General features: G+C 38.6%; 1 protein-coding gene across 1 annotated transcript; it reads right to left on the minus strand.

Annotated features, from left to right (window-relative positions):
- Nucleotides 1-526: 526 nt before the first annotated feature.
- Nucleotides 527-24,569, minus strand: LOC145496493 (protein diaphanous homolog 2-like). The gene is made up of 28 exons (XM_081476180.1): nucleotides 24,402-24,569; nucleotides 24,076-24,267; nucleotides 20,964-21,071; nucleotides 20,563-20,693; nucleotides 18,046-18,184; nucleotides 17,026-17,150; nucleotides 16,161-16,266; nucleotides 15,444-15,554; nucleotides 14,812-14,930; nucleotides 14,347-14,463; nucleotides 13,518-13,633; nucleotides 13,244-13,308; nucleotides 12,798-12,914; nucleotides 11,975-12,002; nucleotides 10,726-10,857; nucleotides 9,632-9,993; nucleotides 8,705-8,921; nucleotides 7,924-8,051; nucleotides 7,645-7,713; nucleotides 7,053-7,139; nucleotides 6,388-6,540; nucleotides 5,885-6,014; nucleotides 5,125-5,250; nucleotides 4,688-4,851; nucleotides 3,994-4,062; nucleotides 3,173-3,248; nucleotides 2,349-2,456; nucleotides 527-1,432 (listed from the first exon to the last, which is right to left on the minus strand). The coding sequence occupies exons 1-28, from the start codon at nucleotides 24,444-24,446 to the stop codon at nucleotides 1,191-1,193; spliced, it is 3,582 nt and encodes a 1,193-aa protein (XP_081332306.1). The 5' UTR covers nucleotides 24,447-24,569; the 3' UTR covers nucleotides 527-1,190.
- Nucleotides 24,570-25,324: the final 755 nt, after the last annotated feature.

Below are 25,324 nucleotides of genomic sequence, written 5' to 3' on the forward strand. Positions count from 1 at the left end.
AATCGCGAGCACAGATGTGAGAGTTTTTTGGAATACCAAAGCTCGTTCGATGGGGTAACGACCACGACTTTGATTCCAAAAAATTGTTTTCAGATGTCTACAAATAAAGCTATCTAACCACTCAAAACTCTAAACTCTAAATTCGCAAACCCAGATTACAGTGAGTCTATGTATGCACGTAAGAAAGAAATCAACATATTACAAGGTCTGATTCTCAACCTCACCCTGGGAGCGAGGTTGTCCGATTCTTGCTCTTTTTGTACACTAAAATAACGTGGCAAGTAATTTATCAGGAAGTAAACCATTGAAGGTTTCCATAGCTCCTATGCCCTCCCCACCCTACAATTTTACAATACACGGTTCTACAGCGCATTATTTTCGTCAAAAACGAAATGTTGTCTTGGCCTAATGAGTAAGCTTTGAGACCATGCCCACACTACGCCGGAGAAATTTGAAAACGGCGTTTTCACTCTCAAAGCGCATCAAATGTTTTCCGTCCATGCTACGCTGGAGAAATTTGAAAACGCAACAATCAAGGTCATTTTGGATTTGCGTTTGAGGAAAACTCGCTCAGGGACATCACGTGATTATCGTGATGTCATCGTTATTAAGAAGCTCCGTTTTCAAAATGTCTTCCGTTCACACTAAAACGCAAAGGCGTTTTCAAATTACTCCGGTTTGAAGAGCGTTTCGAAAAGCTCCGTTTTTAAATTTCTCTGGCGTAGTGTGAATGGGGCCTGAGGTATAGTACATATCGTGAATTACCTGTAATCAGGTTATTTATTGAATTAATTCATCTGCCGCAGTGCAGTCGACTTCGCTACGGTGTTCGAGTTTTAGTCTAAACGATATTTTCGTGTTTTCACGAGAACTAGCGAGCTTCTTTAATATTTCTATTACTCTAAGTTTTTTTTCCCCAAAGTCGTTTCGACGAGTGTCTACTACAAATTTTACCCAAAACTGAGTGATCAAACTATCCATTCTTATTTCGGTCGACTCGCGCGTCATTATTTGCAGTTTACTCCAAATCACACGCAACGAGCTCTTTTTGGGTTAGCACCTTCTGTTGTTCATGATTTTGTTGTTGTTGATGTTGTTGGTGTCGCCATTGTTGTTATTGGTTCTATTTCAATTGACACAACAAATACACAGGACTACACGTGCTAGGGAACTACCTAGTCTTGTAATGCTCATAACTTCTTTAGTCTTTCCAAAATGTCCTGCGCTTCGTCTTCGAGTTCCTCTTCGGTCTTATCACCTCCACGTTTGGCATCTCTCCTCCGCCTGGAGGGAGCGGCGGGTTGATTGCCATCATCATCGATTTTGATATCTACCGCGTTATGCTGCTGATCGATCGCGTTCTGCGCTTCCATTATTTTCTGTATTGGTATATTCGTGCGAGTCCGTGATCGACGCAAATCCACAGGGCGAGCTGAAAAGTAACGACATCATTTAACAAGTTAAGGGCCCATTAACCGATCTTTTCGAGCCGTTGCTAAGGAAAATTTATTCTCATATAACCTCATCATTTTTAGTTAGTTCAGAATTATTTCATGTGTTTTAACTTTTTCATGATCAGTAACACTAGTGATGACGTCATCAGGCCACGCCCATGGCCATGTGACTAATACTGAAAAAACGCAAAGGCTCCCATGCAAATTACTTTATCGGGATTTCTTTCATTGATTTAACATTTTAATTTAAATCCTCATTACGCTATGCATAGATTTTCTTTCATGTTTAAAAGGTCAGATTTTGAGAGAATTTCAAAATATTAAAAAATTCGTAATTTTCTGAAAAAAGCATGATTTTGAAAAAGGAATCCATAGCTATCTTTCCAACGTTGGCTTTAATCGAAATCCGTCGAAAAAGGCTGGATTTAATGAAAAACCGTGTTTCCTTTAGCATTTAAAGAGACCGGAAGTGCGCCCGATATATATCGGAAGTTACCCTATCAGCGCGTGCGCAGTTTACACTACCAGCGCACTTCGGTAAGATCAAACAAAGCCACGAGGAGTTAGTTTTTCTCTTTCTGTTGCCCTGGTTTTTCTGTCTTTTTCTTATTTTGTCTTTGCTTGTACTTTTGTTACTTTGCATTTTGTGAAACACAGAGAAAAACATGTAAAATGTAAGCGAATTTGGAAGTTATTGAGTTGTTTTCATTTTCCGCGCTCAGGCTGACGTAAGTAACCGGAAGTGAAATTTCACCTCCTTAGCAACGCGCGCAAGCGCGCGCATAAATCGGTTAATGGGCCCTTAAGCAAGTCAGTCGATGCAAAAAACGCGCGTGAAAAATTGCGTGACAATGTGGCATTTCGTGACAATGTTCGTGACACACGTAATCTTACCTTTCTTGCCACCCGCCTTTTTTCGTGCGGGTCTGGTAGGATCCCTGAATGCTGATCCAGTGTTGAGCGCCTCCATGAGGCCGTCTAACACCCCCTCTTGATCATCATCTGCAGTAAACAAAGCAAAACATGTAAGATCTCAGCAGGAACTCGCTTCAACTTTGTAGATCATCAGAAATGGTCTAGTAAGGCCCTATTAGGGGTTTTCGGCAAACGGGATATTTAGGCAAAACAATTAACGGGATACAGGTTAAATGGGGGAAAAATTAATGGGATATGGGATATTTAGATCAGATAAAACGGGATATCGAGAGGCAAATTTTTGCAAAGACCAAAAATTAGGCCAAAAATTAACGAGATGTGGGACATTCAGACCAAGACCGTTGGTGACTATCCCATACGTTTCAGGATTATAGGGTTTCCTAATAGGCTTTCCAAAATTTTTATCACAGGTCAATGCCATCTGTTATAGCGTTACGACCCCAACAAGGAAAAACATGTAAAGATGTCAGGCGCCGAAAAACTTTATTCTAGATGTTTCTAGTTTCAAGAGTCTGTGATGGGCGGGAAAACGGTAACCGCAGGAAAAGCCTGCATAATTACGACCAAGGGCGGGAAATTATGCAACCAGCGCGTAGCTGGGATAACAAGTAACTCGGTGGCACAAAGGGCGGGAAAACATGTGACGTAAGCCATGCCAGGCGGCGGGAAACATGCAAGCTGTGAAAAGCGCGGGAAGGAACAAGTAAATCACTGACTGACACAGCTTTCAAACAATATTTTGGCTCTTTTAGGCAAAACACTACCACAATTTGAATACAAACCAGCATTCATGTCCACAACAGGTTTTCGTTTGGATTTTTCAGCCTCCATTCGCTTCTTTCTTTCTTTTTCCTTTTCCTGCAATTGAAAATATCTCGATTGTTTAGGAAATACGGTCATTTCAAGAAACTGTTCGCGGACACTTAACAACAAAGGTGGCAACAGAAAAAGAAAGTGGTATTTCGTGACTATCTGATAATTAAATTAGTTCTTGTTCATCGGTAAAAATTTGCATTTTTAGTAAAACATCGTCTCTGTTCCGTTTCTTCATCACTACATCAGATATTTAACTTTCTTTCATTTATCTCCAAAAAACAAGGACATCTTCCGTATGTTTTGGAGAAAACAGGGGTTTCATATTACATGGCTTTGCGAGGAAAACAAAAGTATCAAGTTACAAAGTTGGCGTGAAGAGCTAAATTGTCACGTTTGCTGCTTCAGCGTATTGTTGAATTTAAAATGAACGAAAATCAACTTAAAGCACCAGTAGTAATTAATTTGTGCGTAATGTTTGGACCTTGAATGAAAATACAACCTTGAAACATACACACTGCAAAGGGGAAAAGCCGTAGCAGACTACCAAGGTAGACACAAACCGGAAGTGAACCGAGTAGGGGTGAGTACTCATGGGACTACTGTACCAGAGCTATCAATTGCGCTCTGCACTATCTGAGATTGTCTCACTAGTTACTTCTTATACTTTGTGTGGTTTGAGATTATTCAAACTCAAAACTGAAGAACAAAAAGGAAAGAGACAGAAAACCCCACCGAAAAGTTACAAAACTGAAATCAAAGTTCTCGCTAATCCTGGACTAACTCTTACCGCTCGCTCCTTGGCTTTTCTATCTTTTTCTTCTTTTTCTTTCCGCTTGGCGTTGTCCTTTTTGGCTTTCTACAAAGACAACAAAGAAGGACAGAATCAGTTTCAAGGATAAAGTTCTACTTGGTTATATTTCGGTTACAACGGAATGCTTACAAATATTTTAAACGAAAATGGTTGAGAAAGCAAGCCCTCTATTGGGAAACTTCAACCAAATCGACCCTATCAGTCGAGTTAGTCAGCAAAACAACGCACAAACAGTCAACCTGAAACGGTTAATCTCAAAACACGCAAAGAGATTTCACAATAAGTATACTTTATCTCAATTAATGCTGACATGCGCAATATTCCAATTTCCAATGACATGCCATTCCAACCGTGCAACGTAAATTGAAATTACTAAAAATTGCAAATATCAGTTAAAGAATCTTACTGTGAAAACACGTGATAGGTGCAAATTTACTTTTTCCCATACATTAGTCTGCGCATATTCAACTACCTACAAACTAAATCACCGACTGCTATACCCTAATAAGCCAATCAGAAACAATGATTCCGATGACGTAAATTCAAAATTCGCGCCTTTTTCTTTGACGTTGGAAACGTTTCCTCCCTGAAAGCCAACCAGCAAGAGCTGTTTACGCAGTCACTTTCACACAGCGCAGCAAGTCACTATCAATGTATCATCTACCCTCACCTCAAAAAAGTCCAGGAAAGTTTTGATGTCACCAAAGAACTCTTCCATGGTGGTCTTCTTGACGTCCAAGCAGAAATACTCAACCAGTTCCTTGTACATGGTGGTCATGTTTTTATGCATCTCGACCAGAACATCGACTTGGTCTTTGGCGCTGCTGTAGAAACTGTGAGCGCTGTCAAGGAAATAACTTACGTCCCTTCTCTTAACTAGATATTTCTATTCCACGACTTTAAAACTTTTGGAAAGAGCACACTCTCTTCGCGGTTCCGTTTATCCCCCGTTCAAAAGTTCTTATCAGTACGAATTTCCCGGGTCAAACTACGGTCACGCAAATGCCCCTGTTTTCTGAGAAGTGTTACGTGACAACCAAAGTAACGCTATGGAAGAAGACTACTTTGAGACGGTACTTAAAGTTGGAGTGGTATTTTAAAAGGATATTTTCATAACAGGTAGAAACTGATCGTCAGGATCGTTAAGCGGTTTGTATATTTCCAGTTCTTTTTCAAGTTTCTTCAGGTTTCCCTGCATTGTGTTGATCGACTTCTGTAGAATTTCATCTGACACTAAAGATGGCAAAAAGAAAAACAGAATGTGAGGGCAAATATACATGGCACTCTTTGAATTAGTTGAGTAAAGTTCAGTGTTACGACCTTATTTTTCTTTGCCAGGGTGAACAGGTTCTTATATTTTTGGGCATTTAAATGCCAAATTTCAGTCTGTAGGTTCTTATATGTGGGTTTTTACGTAGTCAATTGCAGGGTAGACTGTTCACAGTCCCCTATTTTTCCGTGAGATCGTAGATGTCGATCGTTGAGTTCGATGGGCCGCCATCTCGGTCTCTTGATGCGAGCGAAACTGGATAGAGTACAAAATGCTCGTGGGTAGGGGTGGCGGAGGGCATTAACCCCACCGCCACTACCCACGGGCATTTTGTACTCTCCCTACTTTCGCTCGCATCGAGAGACCACGATGGCGGCCCATCGAGCTCAACGATCGACATCTACGATCTCACGGAAAAATAGGGGACTGTGAACAGTCTAATCGCAGGGTTACCCCCTTGCAGTAAATTTGCCAGTACCCATTTTCAGCTGGGTTGAGAGAGGCACATAACGGGAAAAAAATAACTCGAATATTACTTTAACTAACGTGACACTACTCAAAAGCGACTGCGTGACAGTTGAATGTACTTCTCGTTACCTCTCGCAGCTTGCTCTACGTGAGTCAACTCGTTTTCAAATCCTGAAATCTCGGGATATTTTGTTTCTATGACGTCTTCAAGAAAATGAACCAATGTTAACTGGCCGTCCATGGACTTGGTTGAACTCAGCTGCAACGTAAACAAGGTTTGTGTAGTTTTAGAAACGTTAAGCTTAAAAGCCTGCATCGGACCAAAGCAGCACACATCACAAAAGCTTTTTTCCCAATTCTCCCAGCAAAAAGCGATTAGGAGCACTCATGCTCTCCCCTCAATGACATGCCTGCAATGTGGGAGTAAAGTGTCTTGCACACGAGAGTAGCATGTGTGTTACCATTGAAAGGCTAAGTAAGCTTGGAGTCTAGCTCTACTAAATGCAAGCCATATTGCTTTGTTACCTTACAAAAGAATCCAACCAAAACGTGTCTTTGACGGTAAACGTAAAGTACGATTTCAAATGGTGCGTCAAATTCATGGTTCAACAAGAGGTTAGTAGAGTACTTACTTTAGTGAGATAGTTCATCTCAAATCCCATTGAGCCCTCGTTTCGTGAGCCAGCGTTCATGTAATTGCCCATAAGAAGCACAAGTTCAAGGAACTTGGAGAATTTCGGGCTGGTTTTTACTTCCCTGCAAGCCGCTGTCGCATTTACAACGTTCTGCAAAAAGGAAAGATATTCGTTATCAATGATTGTGCAGACTGGCATGATTAAGAGTGACTAAAGGAGGTCCACACCAAAATCACACAGCCAACGTATTCAAATTTCTCCGGTTTGAAGAACGTTTTCGAAGCTACGTTTTGGTGGCGGATTAGTGTGGACAGCTGGCTTAACCTCAGTAATAAAGCTACGTTTTCAAATTTCTCCAGCGTGTGTGAACGGGGCCTTAGGTCAGCATCTCTCTTCGCTTCAGTAGTGGTCTCTCCAGCCTACATGTATGTTCAATTTAATCCGCACAAATTCAAGTTGCCGAGGTCGTAAAGAAAACGAATTCTCACCAGTAGGATTATCCAAAATGTATGGAAACATAAGGAGAATTTTCAAGTTGATCTCCGCACTTAAAAAAAGAGATAAATCTCTTAAGTGGGGGGTTCAAATATTCGGTAGCCTGAGAAAGCTTAACTTGCCTGGGAAGGCTGTGGATGGAAACGAAATGCTTAATAAGAACTTACTGGTTTTATATCCTGCATGTCTTCAGGAAACTTCATCTTGAATAGAATCATGTTTAATCTTTGTTCCAACTTTTTAATGCCACTAAGCTGAAAACAAAACAGTTGAAGAAATCAAATGAAACGTGGAAGACCTCCAATCAATTATATACATGAAATATGTAAATGGAATATGAAGTTTAAGAAAAGAACGTTCTTTCCCGAGTTGAGCGAGTTCCATACATAAAAATTATAGAAAACCACAACTTCAACCATTTCTCATGTAATTTACTGGTGTTGGACTTCCTTTTCAAGCTGAGAACCCTTTGAATTTTGAGGACAAATTGAACTGGTCGTTTGAAGAAAACTTTTCAAACTCGTCAACAATTCATCCACTTTCAACATGGGAAATCATCACTGTGACGGTGTTTGGATTTCTGATCTTAGCATGGATTTTTACTCTTTCATTTCTTCGTTTTCTCCTTAGTTTTTCGACTGATAAGATATATCAAGCACTCAAGACAGTGTTTGACCACATGGCCAAACAACTCTGTTTTCAGTGTTTCGAATGTGGTCAAACACAATCTTTGTGTTTGATGTGTAAACACCAACTTACCATGCAGGCAAACTGTTCAGGATCACTCAGATCATCCAAGTTATCCTTCATATTGCCAAGTTGTTGCATCTGAGAAAGACAGGAAAAAAGAGATCAAGTGATCAAAATGTTGAGATTGTAATGAAAAAAATTTTCACAACTTAGATTGAAAAAACATGGAAATTAGGAAGGAAAATTAATATTTTGGCCAGAGATTGAAATAGCTTCGTTGATTCAAAACAGTTAACGTGTTCTACATCTAATTTTGTTTGTTTGTTTGTTTATTTGTTTATATCTGACCTGTTCTGGTGATGGAAGATACTTCAGCAAGGAGTTGATGGCGCTTTCTGTCAAAACCACCTGATCACATTTTAAGATTAACTTCTTAACCTCCGTGTGTGGTAATTTAAGCGAGCCGAGGAAAATTGCTGTGTGAAAATAAAAACAAAATTATCAGCAAGCAAGTATTTGCTGTATAAAAAAAAATCACATTTGACCATAATCGTAGCCGGGCTAGCGATGGTAAAGCACTAGTCTTAATAAGGGAACATTTATTTACAATATTTGCCTCATTAGCATAAGCGATATAGTTTCTGATCAAGCTTGAAAAAAATATCAGTTCTGAATTCTCAAGGAATTTGAATCGAAGTATAGAATGCTTTATTGCGACGCGGGTTTAAAGACTCAAAATTTCACAAAGAATGTATGAACTCATTAGCGCTTTTGCAACCCAGAAATTTTACATTTTTTTAGAAATCCAATTTATCCTTGAATATTATACCCCAAAAATCGCACTCATTACTAAATTTCACAAGCTCTTTCAATTTTTGGATTCAGTTCAAGATTAAACTGCACTCGAGGTGCTACCCGCGGCGTAGCTCAAAAAAATCCTTGAAGTTACCATGGAAATGAATGCTACTACTTTTTGGCACTCTTTCTCGATCAAGCTTTCCAACTTAACCCTAGCCCTGGACCGCAACCCTTCAGAACAAGACTGATTCCGAACTGCCAGTCACGGTAAGGGAGACTGAACTAACGCCGAAACCTCATAACATGTTTCCAAAACATTTGTGGTACTTACATAAGTTTTGAGCGCTCTTTGGGTCAATGACCTTCAAATCTTTGCCCTTTTTCTTGGCAGCTGCTTTCTTCTCCAGCCCTTCTCCATCTTCTTTCTTCTTCGGAGCACTTTTGGCAGCGAACGTTTTCGTCAGTTCGTCAAACAAACCCGGTTTTTCCAACTTGTCCTCCTTCGTTTTTGCCCAGAAAGTATTTTCAGTGAAGTTCTTCATGTTGATCTGTGAAGCAGACAATATCAAACAGCTGACACAAGCACCAGACTACATTGACCGGCATGACATTTCAACAACTAGTTCTGAAGTAACTAAGAGCATTACCCATCCCCTGAATTAGATGCTAGCCCATCAAAAGTCATGCGTAGATTACCCTTTGATGCTAGCTCCAATCATTGTTTCAACTGATTATTAAAAATTCCTTTCACTGTGTACTAAGGCCTCGTCCAAACTACGCCGGAGGAATTTGAAAACGGAGGTTTCACTCTGAAAACACATCAAATGTTTTCCATCCACACCACGCCGGAGGAATTTGAAAACGCAACAATCACCGATCATTTTGGATTTGTGTTTGAGGAAAACTCGGGCAGGGAAATCACATGATTATCGTAACGTCATCATTTTCGAAAAGCTCCATTTCAAAAATTGTTTTCCGTTTACATTAAAACGCAAAGCCAGCATTTTCAAATTTCTCCAGTTTGAAGAGCGTTTTCGAAAAGCTGCGTTTTCGTGACGGATTTGTGTGGACGGTAGGCCTGACCGTGGAAATAAAGTTGCGTCTTCAAATTTCCCTGGCGTAGTGTGGACGGGCCTTAAAAATTTGGTGCTAAATCAAGACAATATCCCCTAGTTGATGGTCTTCTTTATTCTCGCCACCTGTCTATATGTCAGTGTACTGATAATGTAAGGAGAAATTAGATGTCAATGACACAAACCTTATTCCAGTTAGCTCGTTTCAACTGCACTTCTTGTTTGTACTTCTTCTTTGGTGCAACACCAGGAGGTAGAACAGGCACAGGCGACCCAAATGGAGGGCGGGGTCCCATGCCAGGGAATGCTGGTGGAGGGGGTGCCCCACCTGGAGGAGGGGGTGGAGGAGGAGGACCACCACCAGGAGGGGGCGGGGGAGGAGGTGGGCCACCACCCGGGAATGGTGGTGGGGGAGGTGGTGGTGGGCCTCCACCAGGAAATGGAGGTGGGGGTGGTGGTGGTGGGCCACCACCAGGGGGTGGTGGTGGCGGTGGAGGTGGGGGTGGTGCTGCACCACCTGGTGGGGGTGGGGGAGGGGGCGGACCACCTGAAAAACAAAAACATAATGAATTTGAATTTCTAGCTCTCGTCCAAATAACTGTTGTGGCAAATGTCCCAAAACATACTTTTCAAAAATAAAATGGTAGAACAAAATGGTGACTCTGTATACGATGTCAAACACCTTCCTGATGTTGAAAGACTTTTTAAACTTTTCAGTCTGCATTGCAAATAGGTTAGCAGAAGACTACTTAGCTAAAACGTTTGCATGTTATGCAGCAAATTATAATTCAGTACGGTCTGCTTTTCAATACGCATGCATGGCCACACACTTTAATTTTAGTATTAATCTTTTATTCATCCCTAATGGAGCAAACCTCTGTTGGCTCAACGTCTAATGACAACTTCATATTTAGAAGGGTAATTTATTCTATTTTGGCTTTTATTTCCTTTTTATAGATGTGAAATTACGTATGTTTAGAATTAGTTTGAGTAAACTTTGTGCGCTTAATTCATTCCCTGAACTCCACTGAACTGATGACTCAACCCAACTGAGATTTGTGCAGTGCCTTGTATTACACTGGTTCATTGCTTCCTTTTGAATTTTGCGTCCAAGTTACAGGCGTTCTAAGATTCCACACAGATCTGCTGTTAAGCTATCTACTTTCCAGCAAAGAATTTGTGAGGTTGCCTCTCTCAAGCAAGGAAAGAATTAAGCGTGCAAAGGAATTTGTTTACTCGGGTTAGTTTGGTATGTAAGCATCTTTTACATTTTACTCACTTGCTGGAACAAAAGCAGTTGAAGGAGGAGGTTGAGGAGGAGGAGGAGGAGGTGCAGAAGATGGAGAAGGAATAATGCAAACTCGAGAACGAGGAGGAGCAACACCTTCAGTTCTGGGCTGTGATTGGCTGACTGATAGGAAGAGATGTTAGCACCAGTTACAATTCAAATTAAATGATTATTTTACTGCCATCAAACATTTAGGTTTGTGAAAAAAAAAATGAAGTGCCAAGCTGCTTTAAAAACTTTGCTTAAGTCAGCACTGGTTATGGTACAGGTGTATTTCACAATAATTTAACTAATTTAACAAAAAAAAAAAGTTATGTCAGAAATATACATTCAAGTAAATGCATGTAGTTAAGTTGCCATTTATTATCACTGGTAACAAATTTACAACTATTATTAGATTTTAATTCAACAGTTATGACAATTACTGTTTAGCATAACTTCATTAGTTTTTACCTTAAAGTATTTAAATTTGCTGGATTTTTTTCTTGTGGATTTACATTATTTGAAGAGGTTGAGGAGTTTCAAAAGTTTAAAGTTGTCCCTATAATGCTCATCACTTTAAATGAGAATTGGGAAAGCATAAGAAGCTTTACAATTAAATGCTGGGAAATTATCCGAATAATAGTTTGGTGGTAATTTATGATTACACTACATGGATTAAATTAAGAATGGAGACTTTAATTTTATGACAGAAATGGCTGGTTGTAAACTCCTTAGAATCTCTGATTAGCTTGTACTTTTATCAAGTGTATAACATATTATATGGCCAAAATAATTATAAATATTATTTTTCAGTAGTTTGTATAGTGTGATCGTCCGGGTGAGGGTAGTTCTGAAAAGAAGTGTTGTTGTTGGTGGTGGTGTCAGTGTTAAAGGCAATATTAGACAAAGAAAGCACAGCAAATGAACGAAATATCATTTTTGACATCAGAAAATAAAATTCATATCTTCAAGCTACTGTGTAATTTTCAACTAAAATACAGATAAAAACACTAATAGGCAAATGTTGAAAGTAGCAACCACACAAAATAAGAAATACTGTAACATCATCAATATCCTCACTAGTGACATATTTTTATGAGAGGTGGATTGTCCAGCAAAACACTCATGTCTTAATGATGGTTTTGTTACAGGACGAAAGGACTGTAAAGCGAGGAAGATCTACTTTTAGTAAAAAGTACACTTTTTGTGATTTGTCTGGTTCTAAAGCACAAGCAAATGGCATAAAGAACATCCTTACCTCCTCCTCCGCCACCTCCTCTTTTGGCCTAAAAGAAAACCAAACCATTTGTATTCAGTTATAAAAGCCTGGACAGTCTTAAAACTTTGACAGGGGAAGAGACTGTGTTGCAATGAAAGAGAGCATCCAAAGCCAAGAAAGAAACCCTTACAGCTTGCAGATTCATTTCTTGCATGTACAAGTATAGTTACATCCTTTGTTGAAAACGAGATGTGGCAAAAAATGGTAGAGCTTACGGTAAGGGCACTTAAACTACAAACACTTGATACTTTTTTTTACATTGTTTAGGTGACTGTATAATGAAGGCTCTTCATATAATGTACAAGAGTAGCATTCTTACAATGAAAATATGCTAAATACTCTTGTTTACATGTACATGAAAAGCCTTCATGTCAAGTGTTCATGTTTCAAGTGTTGCTGTGAACTGTAGGCATGGAACATTATTTTGAAAATCCTGCTCATAGGGAGTATATCAGTGTATCAGGACTGTCATACATTTATGCATCATGTCACTCTGCAGAAAAACGTTAAGCACTTCTTAAGGGACATAACCAAAAGAATCAATTGATAAATCTTCAAAAAAGCCACTTGATAAAATTGGAAAACTAATTATACGAAACAAGTGAATTGTAAGAGGCTTCTCAGGCTTTCAACCTTCTTAACAGCCACTGAATGTTTCATCTCCAAGCATTTGCTTCCTCCAGTTTCACTGCACCAAACTTGGGCCAGAGAGTTATGGAAACATTGAACTCTACAATCTGCTGAGCGTTGGGATTAATACACATGTGTCATTTCTAGGTCACACATACTGAATATCCCTTACCTGTTCTTGTGCTTCTGCCAGCTCTTTTTCCAGGCCTGCTATCTTGGTTTCATAATTTGTTGAAGTCAAGGTGAGTTTAGCTTCACATTCCTGTCGCATTGTTGTTTCAAGTTCCAACTAAAAAATAAAGAAAACAAGGAATTTACAATAGGAAGGTAAGGGACAGTTCTTAAAAAGTGACTTGAACAAAGGTATTGAACATTCATCTCCACAAAATCCAGCTTGGCCTTTAATATTTCTTTTAGCATTCAGTTCTGAAAATTTGTTGTTACGAACAGTACATTATGTAAATCAACGCAATATCCTCTAGGGTTATTCTTTTTACCTGTCCACTTCACAGTATGCATGTGCCATGTGTTACTGTCGTCAAACAGATGATGATCCCTGTTGGTATTATTATAAATTATTATCATAAGGGTAAAACAGTGACAGTAGCCTCTACATACCTTGGTTTCAAGCTGCATGGATTTTTCCGCTGCTTCCTCATACTGTGCTTTCTCAACCAGTGTTTCTACAAAAAGAAGTGAAACCCAGTGAAATTTTAAACAACAGACTTTACAAAGTACATTTAACAGGTCAGAACATATCAACATATCACCTGCCCTTTAATTTAACAGCAGAAAAGTATCTTGTTCAGTGCAAAACTACCATAGGATCACTGATATGATGAAAGTCCAAAGCCTACATAAACAGTAAGTCTGTTAATAACACTTAACTCACCAATGAGGGGTTCTACATCGATTTCCATTCTTTTTGAAGCAAAGTCAGGATCTATTCCACCTCGGTGAAGGACAATCTGTGATATGCACTCTTCAATTAACTTGTAATACTGAGGTCTGTGGAAAAAAGTAACAGGGGCAAAACAGAACCTAAACAAGAAGAAATCTGGTCTTGACTTGAAAGGTAATTACAGTAGGTATGCTGACTCTTCTGGATAATCTAGGATTTTATGGATATTGGCAGGGGTAACTTGCAGCCTTCCAAATGTGACACCAAATCCATGGGCCGGGTTGTTCGAAAGGTGGATAATGCTTTCTGCCGGATAAATCACTATCCAGCTGATAGTGTGGTTTGCTTAGTTAACTTGTCCACTGGATAGTAATTTATCCAATTGATATCATTATCCAGCCTTCACAAAACTGGGGCTTGGTCTTTTCCTAGGCCCTAAGCATTGTCGCGTGCAGTAATTTGCAGGCAGATTCTCAAAACCAAACTGACACTGAGGAGTGAATGACACCAATGAAAGTTTGAAACCACTAAAATAAACATACCCCCCAACCTTTCACAAAAAAGTCCTAATCACCAATATTTTCAATTATTAGTTTATCAGTCTTTCCTCCACCCTAAAAAAAAAATCCTCACCACCTTCCTTTAACTTGAGTACCACCTAGCCTGTGAATACAGCTACCTCTTACTGCATGTCTCTCTCACAAAAACACCAAACCAGCCAGGAATGATGCAGACAGCTACATTGACAGGCTAAGTACTAGCTTTCCATTTCCATACAAAATAATGTAATGCTACAATCACTACTAAGTTTTCACGCTACCTGGCATGAACATCGTCCCTGATGAGTAACAGATGCTGTAGAATGGAGAGGAACATGGGTTCTGATGGGGTGTCCTGAATCAGGTTTGTTATAATCTGGTAGATCTCATTTCGGTCCCTGATAGGTCGTCAAGGAAGAAATAACATAGTTTAAGAACTCCTGTTGCTGCTTTTCATTATTTTCTGGACCAAAAAGCAAACTTTTGGTCTCATAGACGGATGGCAGATACTGATATTTCAATAGTCATGAGTTTCAAATCCTACTGAATTGAAGATTATAACAGAAAAAAACCGGTTGTTCCTACCAGACCCAAAATAGACACTCCGATTACATATTTTGGGTAAAAATGAGGGTAAAAAAGTGTTCCAGGTAATTCTTAGTGAAAAAGTTATCATTGTAAATACATGCAATTCTACCAAGCAAATGCATTATGTAGTTTCTTAAATATCGCATTGTCAAGGATACTCAAAATTAATTTTTATATCAGTAAATCTCTGCTGGAACTCAGTGGTATCGTCATCTCGATGTTCTTCAAAGATGTCTAACTGGACATTTAGATCATCATTTTCCAAATCTCTGAGATCCTAAAAGATACAAATAAACCACTAATTAGTTTTTACTCTTGTTATTCCTTTATTGTTTGATTAAATTGTTGGTACTTTTTATAGCTAAACAGACAGACAGACAAACAGACTAGGGAGTAATGAATTCATATGAGTTTATCATTTGATATTGTTCCAGGTAGTGTTAGTTTTACAGTGGAATCCTGATTTTTTTGAACCTCCGAGGGAATGAAAATTGGTTCAAAAAATCAGATAGTCCAGAAATCGAGGGTAAATTTACACTGTTTGACTAAAGAGGGAAACAACTTTTGGTTCGAGCTATCAGGAGGTTAAAAAAACTGGGGGTTTGAGAAATCGGGATTCCACTGTATTATTTTTTTTTCTTCAATCAATGAGATTTGATGTACATCCATGTGAGATAAATGAACACCTATCTTTGATGAGAGACCTACAACTAATACACCCAGACAAATATTTCAATTTTGAAAAATGTTTACAAGTAAATATTTACTGAACATGTATGTACACATGTACCTGCAAAGGATCATTCAAGCCTTCTCTGACAAATTCATTTCTCAGATGTAATCTAAAATCTAAGTCATCTGGTGTACTGACAAGTGCATTGATGAGTTGAACACAGGCCACCTGCCGAAACAATAAACAAAGATCAAATTTGCAATCTACCCTGTGAACAATAGTCTAGTATCTAGAGTCTAGTATCCTGAAATAAAACCAAACACATGCAATATTTTATCTATTTACTGCTAATCCAGGGGATTGGTAAAAATTTCACAAACAGTCAATCTACATGATTGTACTGAAACAAAAACTGGCCCACCGCATAAGCTGCCGTCAGACTTTTAGACGAAAATGACCCATTAAAGACTGCTGAAAGTCAGAGAAATCCCTTAACAACAGCTCTGTTTTTTTTTTTCTAGAAAGTGAATTCACTGTAGAAAAGGCTTGCAGTTGATATAGCAAGTGACCTACAGTCTTTCACATGTTTATAGAAGGTCAACAACGGAGCTGCAGCATTCACTCACCTTCTATTAAACAGGTCAAATCATTCCCAAGACTGGTAGGTTACATGCCATAACAACGGGAAGCCTCTTGTTAATAACTAAATAAGGCAAAGTTGTTTACCCACGGGGACCTTCTTGATTCTTCTTAACTCTTCTTAATTCTTCTCAGGCATTTTAGTACAATAATTTACTAATAATATGCACATTGTTAAAGAGCCTGAAGCTTCACCTTGAGATTGGTGTGATCATCATCCAATGCTACAACTATCTTACTGAATCTTCCTCTTTCTTCAAGCTCTCCACAAACAGTGATTGCTTCAAGAGCCTTATCATGACTAAAGAGAGGAGAGAGCCATCAATAATAGAGCTTAAATACAAATTACTCATTCTGACTCTTAGGTACAACATTTAACCTCCACTCACAGAAAACCTACAGAACAAGTAAGTACATTTCACATCTTGGGACTGTTATAAGAAGCTGGCTGCCAGTGAAAATCACCATATAGTTCATAATTTCAGCAAGCTATTTCAACAGAAAACCCGCCTACATGTACTTCAAATGTTTTCACAACCCTGCATCAGAAGTGATCTGAAAAAGCTGTTGGCCTTCCACACCAAAAATCTGCGAAAAATCCTTTGTATTTTCTGGCTTCACACCATTTCCAACAAGTATCTGCTTATAAATATACAGTGCAAACAGGTGCATGAGTATCACCATCATGTATAGATGATGGCAATGGAAAGGTCATGACAACAGGAGGGAGAGAGACTCTAAGACGTCACTCCACTGAACACCAGAAGGGAGTCACAAGCAGGGCAGCCCCAAAAATACATGGTGATGCACTATAGAGACAGAGATGAGAGGCTTGAACCACAGCTGGGGCTCCATCTAAAAGCTGGCTTGGGACAGACAGCTGTGGAGGTCCTTTGTGTACCAGTGGACATGGTAGACATCGAGAGTTGTACAACAAGACATTGTCAGGCTTAGATCAATGATCTTCTTCATTCTCATCACCTGTCTCCTTGAGAATGTATTGCAATTGTAGGGAGAAATGAGATTTTTTTATCAATCTTGAAAAATAAGGTCAACTTACTTCACAAGGCACACTGCTGCCATGAGCTTGACGACATCTGCCATCATACTTGCATAATTAGGATCCATTGACCTTGCCAGCAAAGTCAATCCATCCTCGCCTTTTAACATCATATTGAGACCATACTAAGGATTGAAATAATGACAACATCAACTATTTTACCAATGGCATAATTATCTAGCACATGTATACACATGGTTTGCAGAAAATATACTACGTGTATAATTACAGAACTCTTTATGTTAGTATCAATTTTGCTAAATTAAATGATTTTTGACTTTTGGTCCCACTAAAAACCTAAGCCATCTAGTGGATTGGCAGAATCAGGTCTGAATGCAAAAGTTTAACAAATCGAAATCAGTTTTTTATGAATCTGTCCTCTTATTGATGATAAATTGGGTCAGAACGTTTTCAAAGTGGCTGGGGAACCACAAGTCGCAGGTGAGTGGTTCTGCAGTAAACTTTGACAATGCTATGACAAAATTCATCATCAATAAGAGGGCAGACGCATAAAAAAACTGACGTCAATTTGTTTTTTACAATAACAAGACCCCACAGTGGTCAAATGCCAAGAATAAATGAGGGGAAGAGACACCATAAACTTGCTGTAAACAAAGATAAGTGAATTTTGGTCAAAATGACACGACCATTGTCAATAGCTTTTCTCGCTTCTTGATTGGCTATTTAAAAAAAGTCCATAAAATCTCATTGGTTAAAAAGTTCACAGTTTGACAGTTGAAAGTTGAACTTGAAAGCTTGCATAAATTAAAATTTTATCCGCCTGGGCCAATCAGCATGCAAGAAATTAGACAGTCATTGTAAAAACTAAGTTTGGCACAACTGTAAGCAGCGTTTGAACTAGCACTACAGAGAGGACACACTTAAGTTGCCACGGCAATCAGGTACATGTATGTGACTACTTTTGTTCAATCAGTTTTATGTCAGCCTTAAGCAAAAATATCATTTGCAAGAAAGTTTAACACTGAACAATAATAAATTAAATATTCCTTTAAAACAAACCTTGTTGTTCATGAAGGCCTTCAAACATCTCACACATTCGTGTTGAATTCGTTTATAAATGTCCCCTCCCCTGGAGCAGGATTCTCGTAGGTGTTTAATTAAACACTGAAGACCTTCTTCACCAAACTCCTGGATCCAACTGAACATTTACAAGAAACAGTTAGTGATAAAAAAGAATTTTACAGCAGTATCATGTTATACAAGCTTGATTTTAATACAAGTCACAGGCATCAGATAATAATTACACTGTGAGTACCAGTATTTTTTTATGAAAACTCAAACATACCCAAAGACATCAAAAGATTTCCTTTGATGTTCTAAGTTTCCAGAGAAATTTTTTTCACATTTTTCAGTCCTAGACCCAACAAAACGCTGAGGCCAGAACTTTCCTAGAGAAAGCGTATTATCCTTTCTCTGCATTGGTTTGTGTGCCCATAATTTATTTTTGCCAGGCGGGGTGTCAATTAAGGCTGTTTAAAAGCTCATTTTTTTTCCATTGGGAATGAGAAATTGGTTAAAGTGCACCTAACCCCCAAATTTTTTTTTTGCTAAAATAAATCTAGACTTTATTTGAAGCATTTGGGCGAAGAAATTTTTGAATTTGGTTGAATCCTCGATTTTCTATGCCCTTTCAAAGTCGCGATTAAGTGTTTCACGACCGCGTTTTAGGGAGTCTGGGGCGGCGGTACCTGATGACGTCTACCCAGGAACCAAACACAATAGCGCCTCAGTCAACTCACTGTATTTGCTCGAGAAAATAGAATGCAAAACTAATCGTTCCGATGTATTTTGGGACTAAAACGTCCAAGTTTTGTCTCAGAATCATTTACTTTTCGTCACTGGAGTCAGAGTTAAGTTTCGATTCGGAAGGCTCCAAAATAAACTTCGATCGAGCACGTTCGACAACTGTGAACTCACTGCTTAGAGCTTTGAGAGCAATTTACAATATTTCAAGTGACAATGGGGAAGACGTCTTTGCGGACGAGCTGCTTGTATATTAGGAAGGAAAGCTAGATACGAAGTGGAGGAGCAGGCAAACGAACAGCAGGAAAGAAAACTCAAGGACTGCTTTGGATGGTAATTTCGTCAACTAAATATAAGATTCCCACACGTGTTTATAGCCCGTTTACATTTGTCCTTACCGAGAATGTATTTTGTCAAGGTTCTGTTAAATCCAGTTTGTGTTTTACTTTCAGTTGAATGCTTCATGTTTATAAGAGCGACGTACGTGTTGCAGTTTTTGAGACTTGATGACCTCCAAAACATTGGCTTCGATCAATTGAAAATCGTATTGTTTGGACCTGTATTTTTGAAGCTGCGGGAAGCAAGGCGGAAGGAAACATTTCATACAATTACCGATTTCACATTGTCACACGTTTTAAGTCGTAACTCCAAATAACCAATGTAAATTGTTCTCAAAGTTTGCAGTGAAATTCGTCGGATAAGCGAAAAGGATGTGTTCCCTAAGCGGTCCGCAGATAATGTTACGCGGTCATATTTTCGACGCTATTGCACAGAATCTTTGTCACACTGCTGATTTCCAAACCTTCGAAAAACTCTGTGAGTCTAACAATTTTGTTATCGTGTAATTCTAGAGGATTAATCTTCGACTTTCATCTAAATCGAAAGAGAAATAAGTGTTGGTTAGCGGCGTACAGTTGCGATCTATTTACGTATCCGTATAACGCTCTTGATCATGACCGGATCACACAACTTTGCCAGTTATGTTATAAATACTGCGGGATTGGAAGATATAGGTTGTCGGTGGTATTTCTACAAGTTGCTGGTTAGCTTTAAGCAGAAAATTTATGAAAATAGCGTTCGAAAGTCTGCGGAACAAATTCCAGTGAGAGTTCTTCAATGGTTCTCACAGATTCAGTTCGCTTGTTTCGGTTCAACAAAATCAACCATCGTTTACGTCTTTATTGCACCATTAGCCGATCATCGTCAGTAAATTGTACAGTATATCTTTCTTTAAATCTGGAATATTGCTGCACCAGCCGATAGCACCTCTGGAAGGCGTTTCTGCGCACTTTTCGAATGTGTATTGTACCATCCTGAAGGAAATGAGAGGAAATGAGATATCCAACCTTCCTGGGTAGACGTCACAAGAGCCGCTGGACCCATTCTCCTCAAACTCGGTCGTGAAACAAAATGGCGGTGTTTTGGAGCTATTTTCGAGATTTTGTCGTGGCACAGAAAATCGAGGATTTAACGGAATCCAAAAATTTTTTCGCAGAACTATTTCAAATAATGAGTAGATTTGTTCTAGCGAAAAAAAATTTTTGGGGTTAGGTGCACTTTAATAGGCATGAGATCAATGTTTTTGACCTACGAACATGAAAACTCTCAATTACAGTTAGAGAGTTGCAGAATTTTCACTCATTTATCTTTCAAGCTACAGTGGAACCAGGTTAAAACGGACACCAAAGAGACATGCAAGTGTCTGTATTAAATCATCACTACCTCTATTATACTTGTAAACATCTTCATAGTACAGACACTGGGCCAACCTACCTGAGTGGTCTGCCTGTAAGAGACACTCGAACTGACTGCAGTGATTTCAGTAGGTGTTCAGCAGACACATCTGTTCTCTGTAGCTCCTTCACGTAATCATCTGGTGACGTCAGACCAGCATGTGAAGTTTTCTTGTTACATAATTGAAGAAAAAAATAATTATTATTGTTAAGACTATTTTTGGATAAAAAGATGTTTCTACTAATATCTATTAGACAAGCACATTTATGCCTGAAGGCAACTTATGACTGCTGTTAGATGTTACATGTACAACTTTGTCATGTAACTTTGTCAACTTCAAATAATAATTAGTGCCTGGATGCATTCCACTTACATTCCACTACAGCACATGGATTCTTTAGATCCATACTAACAGTCTCCTGCTTATAGCATTGATTTACCTGGGAAGCCATTTGTCTTCTTTTAAAACTGCACAGCATGTCCAGCTTGGTTGCCATGTCTCTGTTACGAATGGGTTCTCGGAGACTTTCTGACAAATTCATATCTTCCTGCACATGAAAACAAAAAAAAATGGCAAAACAAGGCTTAGTCAATAAACAGTCCTGAACACTTTTCAGCTTCCAGTCCCGATGAAAACAAATGAGTTCTACAATAACTAAATTAAACTGTCTACATGTACGTATTCCGAACCTAAATGTACTTTTGTTACATGTATATTCAGTATTACTAATTTGAGAAATAAAGATATTGCATGTAGAGAATTCTAGAATTAATGCAACCTGTAAATAACAACAAAGTCATACATGCTAAGCTTGACTACCACTCTACTAAATCCTACAACACCCCATTTTAAAAGTATGCCAACTGCAACAAAAGAGAACACACAGACTTCCAGATTCCATGATTTCCCAGTCTGAGAAAACTAGCAGCTCACACTGAACCTTCTAAAAGAGAGGGACTGTAACAGCCCTATGCAACCCATTTGCACAATATTAACAAAGGACTGACAATAATAATAATGACGATAATGATGATGATGATGTTTAACTGACAACTGTTTAGCCTTTGTGCACTCAATTCCTCTCTGATTCAAGCAACTGTCATATTTGACCAAAATAATTCTATAAGTACATGCTGATGATACAATTTACACTAGCTTTATATAGATCTGTGCAGCATGTCTCTTTGATCGTTGTCTGTTTGATTGCTGTCTGTTTGCTATTTTTAAATTATACTTGCTAATTAACCATTAAAATCCCAGGAGTGATCAAAATATAAGTTCTCATCACACTACCAATACATTATCAACCAAACAGATGATGAGAATAAAGAAATTCATTATCTACAACCAAATTCTCAGGACTGACTTTGAAAGAACTGTATATCAGTCAATAAGAGGAAATGACATTTTGAACTTAAGACTGAAAGGATTAATATTAATCCAATACACAGCATTGATCTCCTGTAGAGCTGTGTTATCCATATGGAATTTTCTAATCCAAATCTAAGGCATCACTCAAGCAGCACAGGAATTGAAAGTGGAACAAAGTATTTCCTGTTTAATTTAGTCCCCGAGTGCAGGACTTGCTAAGCTTGGCTACTACTCCCATGATCAAGTAAAAATAATCGTCATAGTACTCTAGAGATCATTAAATGCATTTATGCATGAAAAAATCAATTTGACACCTTGTGTGCCTGGCGTAGAAATAGAACATGACTTAACATGCAAAAATGAGACAGAACTGCCTAAACTTGCTCAACCAACATATTTTTTTTAATAATACAGTAACTGTTATTAAAGGTCCGGTAATACGGGCGACATTTTTCTTCAACTTGTCTCGCAACATTGTTGCATTGCAAGCTGAAACCCTCTATTGCACGTATTACCACGTTTGTGATTAAGTTATCTCACAGCAAAATACAGTATTGCAGGTTGAGGCAACATGTTGCACAAAGTAGACTTGAGTTCTACTTCCTGCAACAAATTTAAGTTTTGCTGCTCGTATTGCCACTGAAGCTACAACTTGTCTCGCAACAAATTTGAATTCAACCCTTGTAATTGGCTGTCACGAAGTGCGGGAAATAAAAAGACATGGCAGATGGTGAAGACGAGCCTGAATTCGAAGTAGACCAGTACCGGAAACTCTCAGAAAGTCATACATTTGCCCTGTACAAAGACCTTGAGGGCTATCATAGTCTTTGGGACACCTCGTTTGTCCCTTCAAAAACAAGCAGCAAAAAAGGCAAAAGGCTTGGAAGAACTGTCGTAAAAATACAACTTTCGCCTTGCTATCTGAAACGACACTGAGCTTCATACTGAGAGAACTTTGCTGGCACTGAAAATTAAGAATAAAATGTCGGCCAGAAGTCGAAGTGGAAGTTCATCGAAACGCTAAATTATATGAAAGAAGGAGCCATCTTTATTTACACACGATTGACCAATTACACATGTAGAATTCCGCAGACTTGCAACACTGTATTTTGCTGCAAGACAAGTTGGTCACAAATGTGATCATACGTGCAACAATGTGTTTCAACTTGCAATGCAACAATGTTGCGAGACAAGTTGAAGAAAAATGTTGCCCGTATTACTGGACCTTAATAGTACTAATTGTTGTGGCAACCCCCAGAAATGCAAATTGTGTTCACAATTCATTAACTACTAGTGTCAGAAATGGTTTCGAAAATTATCAATAACATTATTAATAGTCTTACTTGAAAATGACATAATGCATGACAGAAAGTTTGTTTAAAGCTTCAGATATTTTTAATGACCTTTTCTCTTGATAAAGTATTCGCTGATAAGGTTAACAAGAATTAATACTTTTATTATTGTTCATCCTTCCTAGAAGCAAGGTCATCATTTTGTAAGTGATTCAATGTACTAATGTACAATGAACTAATGTCGCAAGCCGCGGCGAAAATGTCATTGTTCATTAAGTTTCAAAAAAGTTACCTAATTTCTGCAAATGAAACCCGCCCACTGACACCTCCGAGCATTTCATAAAATACTGTTTAAACTGCGAATAAAGTGGAAAAGGGAGCCTCAATTAAATGCAACTTGCACGAATATTAAGAAAAAAAGAGTGATCCCGCAGTGACACTGCATGAAAAGAGATACAATTTATTAAGTAATGTGTTTCAAATATTGAATTTGGTTCAATGTCGCCTAATATCAACTGTTTTAATCACACATCGATAATTGGGCAAGATTTGTATTCCGCACGCAGAAATGGTAATTATACCTGCAGCTAAACTTAGCGCAGATCAGAGATAGTTTTTTCTTCACCAGAGAAAATGGTCCAGACATGAATCTTAACACGTTGTAGCGAATTTTATAAAATTAAATCATTCCTATTTCAAACCGGCTATGACACATAAAAGATCGTACCAGAAATTTCGAAAACAATTTGAGAATTTCATGCATGCATTTTCATAATAACACATCGCCCGAAGCTCTGATAATTTCTGCACTTTATCGCGATCGAGATAATTTACAGCCCGAAACTTTGTAAAAGATCTCACCTAAAACACGATCTCCCTGTGACTTACCAACATCTTCTCAAACATTTTGTTAAACTCCTCAGCCGGTGCATGTTTAACCCGGTCGATCTCATCCTCCATGTCTTGGTCAAATAGAGGTTCTTCTTGTGTGCTGCGCAATCGTTCTTTCACCTTGTGCCCATTGACATCTTTGTCCTTGCTCTTTTTCGTCTGTTTTCGCATGGATGTTATGCGATTCAGCTAAAAATAACGAGATGTCTCAGTCAGTATCGCAGCTTTTGCAGCAAATTTGTATTTAGTGAACGCGAAAGTCATATAATTGACGACTCAGCCGTTAGCGAAAACAAAAACAACATCGGGTACTTGATACTTACAATCCCGCCGCCTTCCTTCGGGGCAGGATTCAGTTTGTCACCCATCTTGCTTTCACGTGTTACGACAATGCGACCAAAACAACACGTCTTCCAAAAATAAATGCTTTACATGTCTTTGATTGCCTCTTTAGCACCAAACATCCCCTGCTTGCAAAGCGAAAATAGTAGGAATAACGACCACAATTCACGCATGCGTAAACTTCCGCCTGCGGCTCCCGTGAATCACTTCGGGTTGCAGTTGTTTGCGTGACTTGAAAAAAGTCGAAAAGAGTTTTCTTTTTATTCCTCCAGTTTGTTTTGTATCCCAAAAAGACAGGTTTTAATGCCCCCCAAAATTAGGGCATCTCTTAACTTAGAGTTTTTTATTGCTTTCATCATTCAAATGAACCCGTTCCACTGGTGGTGAATATTTACTTTCAGATGGTCACGCAACATGGAATTCCGTTTTGCCTGACCTAACCGCAGCCCGGTAATCATGCAATAGCTTCTTTTCGTCAAGCACAAAAGGCTGGAAAAAGTTAAAAAGGGCGGAAGAAGTTACTCTCATGCAGTCTAAGATTATCAATATTTTTATCATAACTTTTGTATCATAAAAATCAAAACATAACGATCTGAAAGATGGCAGACACAAAATGAATCGTGCTACGATGACGTCATTATTTCCGGGTAAAATGGCATTCAATAAAAATACCTTAAATCGTGCTTTTGCGTGAACGCAACATCCGTTATAAGGCTTACAGCAACTATGACACACACGATTTGTTTCATCGAACAATGCTTTAGTAAACCATAACCCAGAACGCTCAATGCCCTTCAATTCAGGTCAACAGTGCGAGAAAAAGTATCTGAATGATCTTTTCCATGGCAACATTCCACGAATAATTTCGAATTTTTAAGACGATGACATGCGGATTTATTGCGGG

The sequence above is a fragment of the Orbicella franksi genome, chromosome 9 (assembly GCF_964199315.1).
Source record: "Orbicella franksi chromosome 9, jaOrbFran1.1, whole genome shotgun sequence".
NCBI lineage: Eukaryota > Metazoa > Cnidaria > Anthozoa > Scleractinia > Merulinidae > Orbicella > Orbicella franksi.

Coding starts and splice junctions, on each gene's coding strand:
- LOC145496493 (XM_081476180.1), bottom strand. CDS start 24,446: ATGGGTGACAAACTGAATCCTGCCCCGAAGGAAGGCGGCGGGATT. Junction 21,072..24,075: donor AAATGTTTGAGAAGATGTTG/GTAAGTCACAGG, acceptor TTTCATGTGCAG/GAAGATATGAATTTGTCAGA. Junction 4,063..4,687: donor CTTTCCTGGACTTTTTTGAG/GTGAGGGTAGAT, acceptor TTGTCTTTGTAG/AAAGCCAAAAAGGACAACGC.